This window comes from Hyperoodon ampullatus, assembly GCF_949752795.1.
Source record: "Hyperoodon ampullatus genome assembly, chromosome: 1".
Lineage (NCBI taxonomy): Eukaryota > Metazoa > Chordata > Mammalia > Artiodactyla > Ziphiidae > Hyperoodon > Hyperoodon ampullatus.
Genome location: NC_136914.1, coordinates 81,223,451 through 81,237,048, shown reverse-complemented (window position 1 = coordinate 81,237,048; position 13,598 = coordinate 81,223,451). Strand labels below are relative to the sequence as shown.

At 42.4% G+C, this 13,598-nt stretch overlaps 1 protein-coding gene across 1 annotated transcript in view; it reads right to left on the bottom strand.

Annotated features, from left to right (window-relative positions):
- Positions 1 to 297: 297 nt before the first annotated feature.
- Positions 298 to 13,598, bottom strand: part of NWD2 (NACHT and WD repeat domain containing 2) — a gene marked incomplete at both ends in the record, with an annotated part of 200,293 nt that continues 186,992 nt past the window's right edge. The window contains 3 exons of the mRNA XM_079705479.1: positions 298 to 4,230; positions 6,849 to 7,438; positions 12,841 to 12,985. Coding sequence (XP_079561605.1) covers positions 298 to 4,230; positions 6,849 to 7,438; positions 12,841 to 12,985 — 4,668 coding nt within the window. The remainder of the gene's footprint in view (positions 4,231 to 6,848; positions 7,439 to 12,840; positions 12,986 to 13,598) is intronic.

Genomic DNA, 13,598 nt, shown 5'->3' with positions numbered 1-13,598 from the left:
TCTTCCCATCCAGTTAATTTAAAAACTACCCTCTAACTTCCAGTTGATATAGCCATGTAAATACGATTTGTAGAAATTCTCTGTTAAGACATCGTTCCTGGATACACTTTGCCAAGAAGACCAACCTCACAACCAATTTCACATTTCTGTACATTTCATGAGCATGGCAATAATTAGCATTGGGACTCCAGCATCTTTCCTGTCCTTTAAGAATGAGTGTTTATCATCTGGGATACAGAAGATGCTTTTTTTTCTTTTACATATTGTGCATTTCTGCTGAGCAGGAAAAACATTTTGTCAGTTGTCAGGGGCATAGCTGTGGCCCCTGGATTCCAGGGCAGAGCACACCCGGTCATAGCAAGAGTTGTGTTTCTTGGAGGGCGTCGCCTCGTTGGGTTCCATGGAGTCACTCACTGTGATGGGACTGTCTCTTGCAAAGACCTCAGTGGACTCTCTCCATAAGCAATCCACAGACATTTTAAAACAGTAACTATTACACTTTGGCCTGGATGTCTGTGTCGCATTATTGAAAATTTGTCTGCTATTTGAAGTGGCTATTTTAATTTTCAGTGCAGCATCTACGCGGTCCACCACTGTGTATATCCCTATACTGCCGTCATCAAAACCCACAATGATGTTCAGGTGACGCTGGGAGAGGGCAAGAAAAGTTGGAGTTTTGTAAAGGGAGCAAGCACCGATATTTTTGCCATCGGCCAGTCTCATGACAATCAAACTGGATATCGCACCGTTTTCATCCTCTTCCTCCCCGTTTCGGAAACAAATATATACCAGGTAGCGACCGTCTCGAGACAGCCTGTGCCTCCAGATGACCCCAGAGGCATGAACCACCCGTAACTTACCACTGTGTAAATCCAGCACGTTGATATTTTCATCTCCCCTGGAAATAATGCCTAGCTTTCCATTGGGGGAAATTTCAAAATCCTCTAGATTTTTCAGGAAGTTGTTTGGAAGTTGCACACAGCGACAGATCACTTCATCTGTCAGACTCCAGATATTCACCGTCTCAGCTGACGTGATAAACACAATGATGTCCGGACAATCGGGGATCAATTTAAAATTCACAATGGTGGTGCCGTCTTCACAGCAGACCTTCTTGGTGATGCTTCCTGTCCAAAGACTGACTGCCAGCACCTTGCTTTTGGTCATGCCCACCACGAAGGTATTTGCAGAGGTTATGAAGGCATTCTGCAGAGTAGTCAGGATGTTGCATACCCTGTGGCCCGTGGCCAGTCTCCAAACCCTGGAGGCATTTTCCTCACAGAGAGAGACCACGAACTGGTCATTGTGCGTAATCAGCAGCTGAGATATTCTCTGCCCATTAATTCGGAAGAGGTTTTCACCGCTGCTGGTATGCCAGACGTATTGGCTGCTCTTGTCATCTGATGTCACCATGACGTCTCCAGAGGATGTCAACACACAGTGTTCAACTATTCCTTCATGCTTAAATACTGCTTCAAGGAACCCACTGCTGAAGTTCCACTTGTGAACACAATCGGAGCCATCGAGGGAGTAAATGATTTCCCCCCTAGCGGGTAACACCAGACTTTGAATGGGTTTTCCAGTCTTATCTATGTTGGACATAGCTGTGATTATATCTATGTCCCAGATAGAAAGAACACCACTGGTGGATAAAGATAGCAGCGTGTTGTGATGACTGGATTTCACCAACTTGACTATGGTACCTGAGATTTCCTGTAAGCTCGCCATACACTGTCCCGTGTCCCGCCTCCAGAAAAACACGGCTGAGGTGTTTTCCATGGTCGCAATGATGCAGTCTCCATTCTTGGACAGCACAGCCGATATAAAGCGTTCGTTGTGCTTTGCTCTGAACTTTTCAGCCACCTTCCACATACCGGTATCTAAGAGCTCAATACTGAGGGCTTTACAGATCAGAACTGCACTTTGGTCCTCTGAAAGTTCAATGCTGACCACTTCACTATCTTCTCTTCGGCAGTCAAAGTCGTCGGTCAGCTGGGGGTTGGAGATGTCCTCAATGTTCCAAACAGAAAGGCTTCCCTCACTATCTACCATTACCATTTCCTGAGCTGTGTCCAAGATAAGAAGGAACTTCACAAACCCACCTGAAAATTCAGATGTCACCGTACATAACTTTTCTCCACTCCCTAAATGGAAGATGGTAGTGGTGTTCAGGTACTGTCCACAGAAGGCATACACGCCGTCCAGAGAGCACTGGACACAGGTCACTTCGTACCAGCAGTGGAACTGGTAAAGGGGCCATCCGTAGAGCAGATCGATGACAGTGACGTCTTTGCTGGCTTCGAGCCAGGCCAGAGCGTGTTTGACGGACAGTGTAAATCCATTGATGTAGGTGGAGCCGCTTCCATGCTTGGTCCCTTTGATTTCCACTTCAGACAGGAGGCAAGAATTTACATTGTCGTAAACCAACAAGGTGTTATTTGTCGTTGCCACCACAAGATACTTTTCGTCACTGGTGAGTTTCATGCCCAGGATGACAGACTGGGCTGTCGTGATTTGCCTGAGTAGTTGACGCGTTTCCACATCCCATGTGCTGATGGAACCGTTTTCTAAAGCTGTGAGCACCGTACTGGGGTTACAGGTGGGCAGAATCTCGGTGACGTGCAGGTGACTAGATGACAAGGGAAGACGCTCCGGGCTATAGGTCACATCCATGGATGAGTGTAATGGCACGATGGAGCAGTATTTGGGCCCATCTTTGTCACATTCTAGAAGAAGGTGTCTAAGTTTGGGCAGGGAACTCACGACGGGCAGCAGTCTTTGCTGAAGCTCTGCAGAAAGGGAGCCGGGGAACGCGACGACCTTGGTTTTGATGCTGCGGAGGGTGCTCGCCAGGAACTTCAGCTCCTTCTCCTGCGAGCAGTTGTAAGCCAGCTCGATGTCCAAGAGCACTTTGTCAAACTGGCCAATTTTGATCATGGTGTAAAGCCAGCTGAAGTTCATTATGATGCCGTAGAGCAGGTCATCGGTTTTCCCGCACCTTGTCAGGTGGTGCAGGAGCTCACACATTTTCCGATGGTTGACGAAAAAGATGTCAGGCTCCAGTGGGTTGCACTGAAAGACCCAGGGCTGGTCCGGGGCCTGCCTGTCGAAGGAAGCCTGCTCCGTGAAGTGCTTTTCCTCCTCAAGCAGGCTTCTGCTCTCCAAGTCAAGGCAGCCATTCAGGTAGGGGTCTTCAAGGCAGAAAGCTTTCCTTCTGCCCCCTGACCAGACCCCCAGGAAATAGTCTGCCAGGATGGTATGCATTTCATGCAGGTCACTGTTATCCTGCAGATATAGCTTCTGGGCTATGAGCTGCAGGTGTCTGTTGGCCCAGACCAAGAGGGTGATGTTCTTCACGTGTCTCTCGATTAAGTATCCACTGAGCCCCTCCTTGAGCCTCGCGATGTACAGATAAGGTACCCTCAGTGGATTGCTGGGCCTGGCGCTCTCATTGAGCTCATTCATCACACTATTGTCAAGGGCCAGCACATCTTCCAGCTCCATTTCACTCAAACCCATTTTGGCCATGGTGATGTAACCTAGAGCCCGGGAGACGAGTTTCTGCCCACACTTCCTCTCCAGGGAGCAGAAGAGCTGCTCTATGCTTTCGTGCACGGTGACACAGAGGGAGGATTCATCGACGTCTCTGTGAGATCGCCAATTTCTCACCTCCCTAAAGGTCAGGTTCACAAACATGGGCAATGTGCACTTGGAGAAGGCATTGTTCACATAAATCTGCTGGCCTGATGTGACCTTCCTTTTGACCCGCAGCAGCTGGTGTTTGAGCACCTGGCTGCACATCTTCCTGTCCCGGGGAATCAGCTCGATGTAGTTGTCTTCTTCGTGGATAAGGCACCTTAGTTTCTGTAGGATCCCATGTTTGTTGGGCAGCGTGGAGAGGACAATCCGGACGAATCGGGGAAGGTGAACCGGGAGCCACCAGAGCTTCCTGGCCTCGTGACTCTCTGAGAGCTGCTCCAGGGCATCGAATATGACCACGAGGGGTCTCTGCAATGAAGACTCATTCAAGAGGTTTATAAATAAGTCACGGAGGTCATGGATCTTCTTAGGGTAGCTCTGAACCAGGCACCGGTAGTTCACGGCCAACTGTTCACAAACACTTAGAAGGAGAGTCCTAAGATCAGTACTCATGTCTGTGGTTCCTAGAAACCTCACGACTATGACTGGGTCAGATTCTGGTCCTGTGTCTTCATGTAGCCAGCCATAAGCCTAAAACATAAAGGTGGTGTTTAGAATGGAGACATATATTCACATGGTCACATGCAGCAACACTTCCCCTCTGCAGAGATCAGCCTTCTGGTAACCCTGACCAGGCAGAAAGTACCTTAGAACCAGGAAGTGGAAAAACCTGAGATGGTCAGAGAGCTCTCAGAAAGCTCATGCACTAAAGTCTGTAGGTGAGACCCTCAGGATCCCTCTACTAAGGGTAATAAAATGGTGATCACAGTATTGGTCAATCACAAGGCAGAATTTAGCTTGTATTCTAAAAGTTACAAAGCATTTCACAAACTGTAAACCTGAATATCTAGTATGCTTAGTTCCTCATCACTGAATTTCCATTTCTTGGCATGGTTGTTGGCACCTGGTTGGTGCTTGGTGAATATTTGTTTAATGAATAGATTAAGTAATGACCTACATATTATACTGAGTCAAATATTTTCCTTAATTGAGATCACGTAAGGCTATATATGTGGCTGACCACATTTCCAGTTAATTAGAATGCAATAAAAATACTCAGCACTAAAATGATACTGAATATAATCTTGTATGATTCAGAGACATTTTACTCTATTGTGATGCTATAGGGTCATCATTATGATTATTTTTTATCATTACCATAAAAATCTATATAATGCTGGTTAAACAAGTTTTGCTGAATTTGTGCTTTATAACAGACAGTTTACTATATAAACAGGCAGTCATCAGGCCTCATATTGTCTCTCTGTAGGGCACATGGGATTACAGTATCATGTAACAGAAGAGGAAACCAAGGCCAAAAATAGCTTGCTTGGAGTTAAATGATTACCAAGAGATGAAAATGGAGTAGAAGTCATATCTGACTTTCATTCTAGTGTTCTCTCTCTCCCACTCTCCCTTTTTAAATTGTATAGTTAAACAGATAAAGTATATGGAGATAAAGTATATGAGGGGGTGCTAGGTTTAATATTTTTCTGTCTGGAAAGGTAAAGACAAAAAAGGATATGATCAAAGTATAAAACACTCCAAAGTATATTTTTAGGGGGAAAATACTTTTCAGTAATCCTTGGAATTCACCGAGGATACTTCTTAGAAAAGGACATATTATTTAATACATTAAGAAGTAAGTTTATGAAACTTGGTTCCCCAATTGGTAGTTCAGGTTAAAGTATGAGTAAGTTTAGAAAAGATTCATGGATGTCAGTTTCAGAATGAACTGTAACAGGAAGTTAAAACTGGTACTAGTGTCACCCAGTTTAGACAATAGATACCGCATTCAGATAGAAGCTCCAGCCCATCTTGCAAGACTTGAAAGGGAGTTTTGAAAATTAGTTTTGCTACCTTTGATGGACTACCCACCTCCAGCCTGAAAAGGAGATTCAAGAGGCCAAGAAAAAAGTGGGAGATTAGGATGCTGTGGGTTGTATCTCTCACCACCCCACTCCCAAAGGGAAGGGCTGAGAGATGCCCACCCCTCACTTCTAGCCTAGGGAAAGGGGCTGCAATGGACCACTTTCAGGATGTCCCCTAGGGCTTGGGAGACATGGCCATCTGTATCTGATGACATCTGAGGAATATGGAGGTTGAGTGAGTGAGGCCGGCTAGCTGCTCTGACAGAGGAGTGATAGAGAGCTGCCGTATTGGAGCTGGAGTTTCTCAGGGCAAAACAATACCTGAGTGTTTCCCATGTATCATATGTGGGCCACTGGCAAGCGTGAGCTGATGAGAGTTTCTGTCATTTCTGTTTTCCCAGGTCTAAGGGGGTTTGCTGGGTTGTGGAGAGGCTCTTGGGAGAAAGATACTAGAAATGTGTGCTGCTGGATGCATAGGAGCTATGGAGGTGACCAGCTAGATAGAAAACCAATGCAGTTCCCTGTGTCACCCTAGGGAACTGTAGGTGAGAGATGCTCAGTGAGGACAAGGTAGGGGATGGGGGAGGGAAAGGACCTTTGGGAAACCATGAAAAGGCCTCAGAAGAAATGGGAGGAAGTGTAAAACGCCAGGACCAGAGTGCTGAACCCAGGTCAGAACAGTACTGGTCATATAAGAATGTTCTGGCTACCTTACCTTTCCTACATCCCCTAAACCACAACCCCGCAGGGGTCAGAAGTGCAGTTGGGGTTAGGGACAGAGGGGAAGAAGTGCTGTGTGCTGAAAGAAAAGAGAAAATGGCCATGTCCCTATTTCCCACTGGAGGTGCCTTGTGTATGGTCGACCACAGCTCAGGCAGGGAGATGAAGTTTTAATTATCATCTTTGACTGGACATAGTAATTGCTGAACTGAGATGGAGTTAATATCCAGAAGCGATTGGAGTGCTTGTCTTTGCTGAGAGTGATGAGAAGAGTTGTGAGATCTGCCCTAGTTTCTGTCTAGGTGAGAACTAGCCCCATAACATGAGTTTGAACAGTAAGAGCCAAAAACAAAGCTATTCTAGAATTGGACCCCGTGAGTCTTATTCTTTCAGTATAACTGTTATACCAGCAAAAGAGAAACACTGAAGTATCCATTCCTAAAGGACCGATTATAATTCGGATAGTAAACACAGAAAATGGAAGTGAATTTGATCAGTTGATCTTTTCCCCGAAGTAAAAGTTTTTACAAATATACATGTAAAAGAATAGGCTTTTACCTTCTTTGCTACTTCAGCTAGCAGAAGGGTCTTCCCAGTGCATGGTCCACCGTATATAATAAGAGGGTTGAAGTGCCCGGTTTTGCTTGGAAGAATGTATTTATGCACGATGTTTAGAGATTCACATTTGTACTCGTAGAAGGAGGCATACGTTTTACATAGTGATGAATGCTGAAGGATTTCGTCGTAGAGTGTATCAGTTTCTGTGTCAAAATTCTGTTGTACCGTGGCCTGAATTATGTCAATCATGTCCTCATAAAATTGTTTACCGAGTCCTTCTATGTAATGGTTTTCTATTTCTTGGGAATAGCCTAGTTTCATGTCACAATGAGTAACAGATGTGTACACTCTCAGATTAGATGACGCAACAATGGTAGGAATAAATTCATCCCGGAGTTTTATCAGCTTCTCTTGGGCTTCTGGGTCCCGAATAATCCTTGGTTCTGCTCCAGTTATATCCATGTATTTTCCCATCTCTGGGATTTTCACGAAACGCTCAATGTTAGCAATTTTCCTAATATAGCAAACACATTTCTTCAGGAATGCTGGAGTTTGCTTCCCTAGAGCGAAGTCAAACTCATCCTCTATAGCTGAAAGAAAATACGACAAGGAGTTTATTGTCTAGAACAAAGATGCAACGCACCCACGCTCCGAGCGCATAACTCTCAAGTCACTAGTGGTAGTTTATTTTGCTTATAGTGTGTAGCAGAGTCGTCTCTAGAATAATTTCTCAATTCCTTAATTTCCTATTTGTCTTTTCCTAAACAGCCTGGAGCCCAGAACAATGGGTTCCAAATAAAATGATTTTATTTCCTCTGCAACCTGAGGGAGAGGTTGAACATAAGCATAAGGAAGAAAGCATACCAAGCTTATGGTTGACTCTTTTAAGTTCCTGCTTGGCTTCCCTCCCAGACTTCAGGAGTTCTAAGGGTGGAGAGCAGGCACCGACTGGGGCCAGGAGAGAATGAGGAAGAGGCCAAGTGATGTATCTAGTCTATTTCTTCCTTCCCAGTCTCTCCTTACAACGTGGTTTCACCATTTTGTTTGAGATGCATTGCACCCCAGACAGATACGTGGAAATAAAAATATAAAAACGGGTTCAAAATATAATTATGTGCTGATTTTATTTATCCATTATCCATGTCACTGTTAAATACTGTTATATCCATCAGAGCAGGTACAGAAAAATGACTTAGCATGTAGCTTTATTTCTTGTGAGAGAAACCATGTTAGGGCTTATAATACATATGTTTACATAAAAGTAAATAAGCATTCTAAATCATTTGAGGCCCCATAAGAACATTTAAAATTGGATCAGTAGTAATAAAAATATCATTTACACATGGTTTTAGGGAAGTCAAATAAAAAATAAATAAAATAATTAAACCAATGGAAATGAATTTTAAGGCAAGCAGGCTTTTAAAACGGGCTGCCCTCCCTTCCTCCCCTGCCTTTCTACTTTTCTTCATCCAGTTGGTCTTAATCGAGCATCTACTATGTTCCAGGTACGCTGCTAGTTTCTTAGGATACAATGGTAAGAGAAAACTGAGAATGTTAAAAAAAAACCAAAACGCTTATGAAGCCTACAGTCCAGTGGAGGATGGCAGACATGAATCACAGAGTCCCACAAATAAATGTATTATGATTATTTTTAGGCCCGTGAAGGTGAATAACATGGTGCCATGAGAGCAAACCCACCTGGAGGTCTAACCCACTGGGAGAAGTCAGGGAAGGCTCTCTTAAGGGGGTGACTACTGGGCTGGGATCTGGTGGAAGCATGGGGGGAGGGGTGGGTCTGGCCGTAACTGAGAACATCTCAATGTGCTGGCCACAACGCCGACATCGAGCAAAACCTAGAACATAGATGTATTCTCTAGAGTAACTATTAAGTAAGGTGGGAATTTTATTTTCAAATGGTGCCTTTTAGCAGAACTTCTGTGATACTGTTTTTTTCCAGTAATGATAGCAACTGATAAAAATTTGTGACTTAAGTAAAAAAAAACATGTGTATAGCCACCAGTGTTGAATGAGCTGTGCCATTCATATCAGTATGTTTTACAAAGGGTTTTAGTCAGGCAAGTTGGTTCAGGAGGTCAGTTAAAGGAGCTTTTATAACATATGTCTACTCTTCTTTTTATAGAAGATTAAGAACTTGTTATAATGTAGACAGGGGAAGATGTAAGAAATCTGGACATCATGAGCTCCTGCAGAAAGCAGCCTTTGGCCCATCTCTTTTCCAGCCATCTGGGTACAATGCTAGAGGCACACTAGGTTAGCCAGTGCTGTGTACCGAGTAACATGAAGAGAAAGGAGGTGATCCACCTGCAGTATCTATATGTAATGGATGATAATTAGAGATATGCACTGTCACCCCTGACTCCCAGAAAACAGACCAACTGTAACCTGACTTTGTTATCACCTCTATGGAAACAGAGTTCCAATCAGGCGTGTTGATCATAAATGCAACATGAAAAGAGATACAGACAAATCAAGCTGGTAGAACCCATCCAAGCTTGGCTCAGGGGGATAAAAAGAGGCTGTATGCAAGAATGTCTGGTTGATAAATATACCTGAATAAATGAGTCATGTGAGACAAAATCAACTCTGTAGAGTTATTTTTAGAAGCAAAGTGCATCCTCAACATTTTGGGGGACTTTTATTAATAATTCCTGATATTTATTTGTCAATGAATATTATAAGCTTCCCCCTTACTAGAATAATGTATTTGTTTTCTGTCTTTGCATTTTCCTTAATATCCTAAAGTTTAACCATCACAGAACCTGATGAAGGTAACACTAGGGGGAGATTCCCAGCCCTGGCAACTATCATTCATGAGACATTCAGCTCTCTACTATTCCCAAGACCACTCAGTTGCGGCATTCACAATAGGGCACTGTTTTGGAATCTAATTTACTTCTCTTCCTTTCCTTTTATTTAAAAAGGTAAAACTGGAAGTGTTGTGAAAAAATACATTCAAATATAAATAGTACACATTTCCAGGTTCTATCTGGTATGCTTAAAAATATTAAAGTGATATTGTAGCATAAACCCTGACGTTTTGGGGGGGTTTTGTTTGTTTGTTTGTTTGTAATATAAGTGTCTGACTTGAGCTTTGATTGCTGATGCATCCACTTCAATGATGGCTATCTTGAATAAACTCATTACCAACCACACATACAGAGCCAGGCCACCTCCATTCACTGAGGTTCCTTTGTTTTAGAGATCTTGATTTATTTCAGTAATCACTGAAATTTTGGGCCACTTGTTTTTTTCTCTTCCTGTGCTTTAAATTCCCGCTCTTATGTTTTAAATTCACCAATAAAGAGTGAACCCAGTAAAAGCAAAACCCGATGTGTGCGCTCTCTCTCTCTCTCTCTCTCTCTCTCTCTCTCTCTCCTTGTGACCTTGCTGTGTGGCCCCAGGTGTGCTGTATAATTGCCAGCTCCTGTAAGTAATAAGGCTTTATTTTTTCAAAGTTTCCTGATGGTGATTGCCGAAGGGTATCTTGCAATCATAGTAAGAAGCACAAGGGTTGGTCCAACCACAACATTGGTTATTGATAGGCTGGAGAGACAGGCACAAAACAAATATACTCTATTCATTTCAAAGAGTTGGCCCTTCTTCAGCAATTTTCATTGTGCAGACATTGTCTTAAAGTGAGTTTGGAATGTAAAGTGAATAAAAATTTCATGATCATGCATATCTTTAAGATGTAACCCCAAGTAGAAAATAGTCCTCGTGTAGTAGTTCATATTACATAGTATGAGATTATTAATCTTCATATGGCTATCCATGTGGACCATGTTCTTTAGTGTGGAGAAAATTAAGAGAACGTGTTTGCTGATGAATATTTGAACACTTGAGCTGTCTGACTCTAAGCGAGAGGATACCCTCCCCTAACTGGTGTCTCTTACATCAAGAATAGGAAAGTTTTTGCTCTTGGTATTTTTTTCCTAATACAGCATATTTTTAAAAACTGGGTAGTTCTGCCCTTGATAAAGGTGAAGAACCAGGGCTTCTAAATGGGTCAAAAAGATCCCAAAGGAATCGGGATATATGTTAACCTGTATATTCTAAAGATAGTACTTATTCCTGCCAATTTTAGTACTTTTAGGGAGAACTAAAATAAGACCTAATTTTTTGACAGCTTCAGGAGAATGAATTTGTCAAAATTATATATAATTTCTCTGAGCCTGAAATACATGTATATCCAAGGAGAATGATATCAAGTGCTTCTTCGGTTTTCACAAACGTTTTGCTACATCATTCACAAAACCAGTCTGAAAATGCAACTACTGTTGCTTTTTCTTCAATAATTCTTTACTATCAACTCTCAAAATAAATGCTACTTAACTGATTACTTTTACCCAGGTGTGTTTGTCCCCCGGAAACTATGACTGACATATTTCTTCAGATATGTGGTTTCCTGGGCAATTCCTCAAAATAAAGCCTCTTTTCCATGGCTGAGAAAGGCCCACAAGTGAGTCTCTGCTCGGTAGCTGGGGAGACGTTTATTTTAAGGTTAAATTAGATCCTGCCACTCCCTTACTTCCCAGCCTCCGATGGCTTCCCATCTTACCCAGTGATGGAAGAAATTGTCACAGGTATGGGAAGTCATTCTGGCTTACACATGGTTTGGCTTGACGTTTATGCTAACTACAACAGCCTGTCTTCTGGCCTGTCAAACATGCATTGTACATCTGATTTAACCACTAAAATCTGATTTAACCATTTAAAAATCAAGACGGAATAACTGTGGTTCAGGCATTCAAAATGGAGCCGGCTGGCCATTGTGGATGTGCTCTCAGACATGTTCCTGTATCACTGAGAACTTGAATTCTCTGAGCTGTATCAGACTCAAGGATACAAGGATATTGTCGTTCTTAAAACAATATCTGCTAGCATCTGCCTAGGTCTCAAGGTCTCCCCTTGTACCTGTGCAACCACTTCAGACCCCGACCACTCCTTATTTGACAAGCATCCTGACTTCTTGCCAGCTCCAATTATGATTCTTGATAAATGACTCATGTGACTAACTGTAACTTTGTGATTTTTGCCTATATAAGCCTCCCCCATTTTGCAGTCAGGTGGAACACAGTTTAAGTACTTCTTAAATCTGTGTCTCTTGGGGTATAGTCCTCAGGCTCAGATAAAATTCTTTTCTATTCCTATTATAGATTGTTTATTGATTATTTCTGTTGACAGCAGAATAAAACACAAGGTCCTTATTATGGCCTGTGCCCACCTTCTGACCTCATCTCTCCTTCTCCAAGCCTGGCTACCTTTACCTTCTTCCTGCTCCTAGAATTTGCTAAGCACATTCCTGTCTCAGGGACCTTGAACCTGGTCATCCCTCTGACTGGAATTCTCTATTTTAGATATGGCATTGCTGGCTCTGATTCATTCTGTCATTTGGCTCGAAAGTCATTTCCTTACTGCCTGCCCCATCTAAATCTGGACCCCCGCAGCCTTCATCAGTCCCTATTATCCTGTTACTGTGTTTTGTTTTATTCGTAGCACTTATCCTTTCTGAAATGATATTGTTCATTTATCTGATTAATTGCCCATCACTTATCCCCGCTGCCCCCACTAAAAAAATAAGTTCCAGGAGAGCAGAGACCTTGCCTTCTTTGTCACTGTTGTAGCCCCAGTGCCTGGCATATAGTATGCACTCACTAAGTGTTTGCTGAGTGACCCAAGTAAGTGAATGAATGAGCAGCTCAACTGAGGAACACTGGCAGAGTCTGGTCTATTATATCCAGCCTCCTCTGTGATCTTTTAAAGTCACATTTTTGGAGAATGCCTCAAGTTAAGTAAAGGCTTATCTTTGAATAAAAAGAATACTTGCCTCCCCAGGAGATGGAAACATGTAGAAAAATTAAACTTCATCGGGCAGTAAATGCAACTAAATTTTCAGAACCATAAAAGGGAAGCAGCGAATATATCTATTATTTATCTATTCCTCAGTTTACTGAAGATGCATAAAAATTACCTGAGAACAGGTACCTCTTGGCCTGGCTGTGTTTCATTTTCCTCTTTTCATGTAACAGTTTTACAGCAACCTTAAATACCCTCTTGATCTCATCTGATATCTCTTGCCAGGTCTTCTCATTCTCAGCATTGGCAGAGGGCTGCATCTATGGAAGTGTAAAAGTGAGATACTGGTCTTAAAATCATCATAGAAAACCCAGTATTTAAGAGCAAGAGAACTATTGTTATTTGAAAGTCTACTATATGCCTTATCATGATAGGTGTCTAACAGACAGTATCTCATTTCCTCTCCCCAGTACCCTGAAAGTGATGTGAACTTGCCCAGGTGACACAATGGTGTGAATCCAAACAGGATTTGTTTGTCGGGATTTCTTAATATACCATGTATTTCCTGCTTGAGTTTTGATACAAATGTCATAACAAAATCATATCTTCACTACCCTCTAAAGAGGAGAGACAGTTAAAGGGAAGGTAGTCGTGTTACTATTTAATTGTCTTTAGTTGTTTCTTTCTCGTTTATTTTTATGATCCTTTAGGAAATAAAATAGGAGTACCTACCAAGAAAGTAACATTTATAGAGTCTTGCTGATAATCTTATTGAAGCATTCATTTACTTAACAACAATTTATGCAGATATATCATGTGGGGTTTAGAGAATAATTGAAGTTTCCCTAGACGATCATGGAATCAAATGAAGAAGGAACAACTAAAGCCAATTAAATAGTAATATATGTGTAAGTTTTACAACTTTGTAAAACT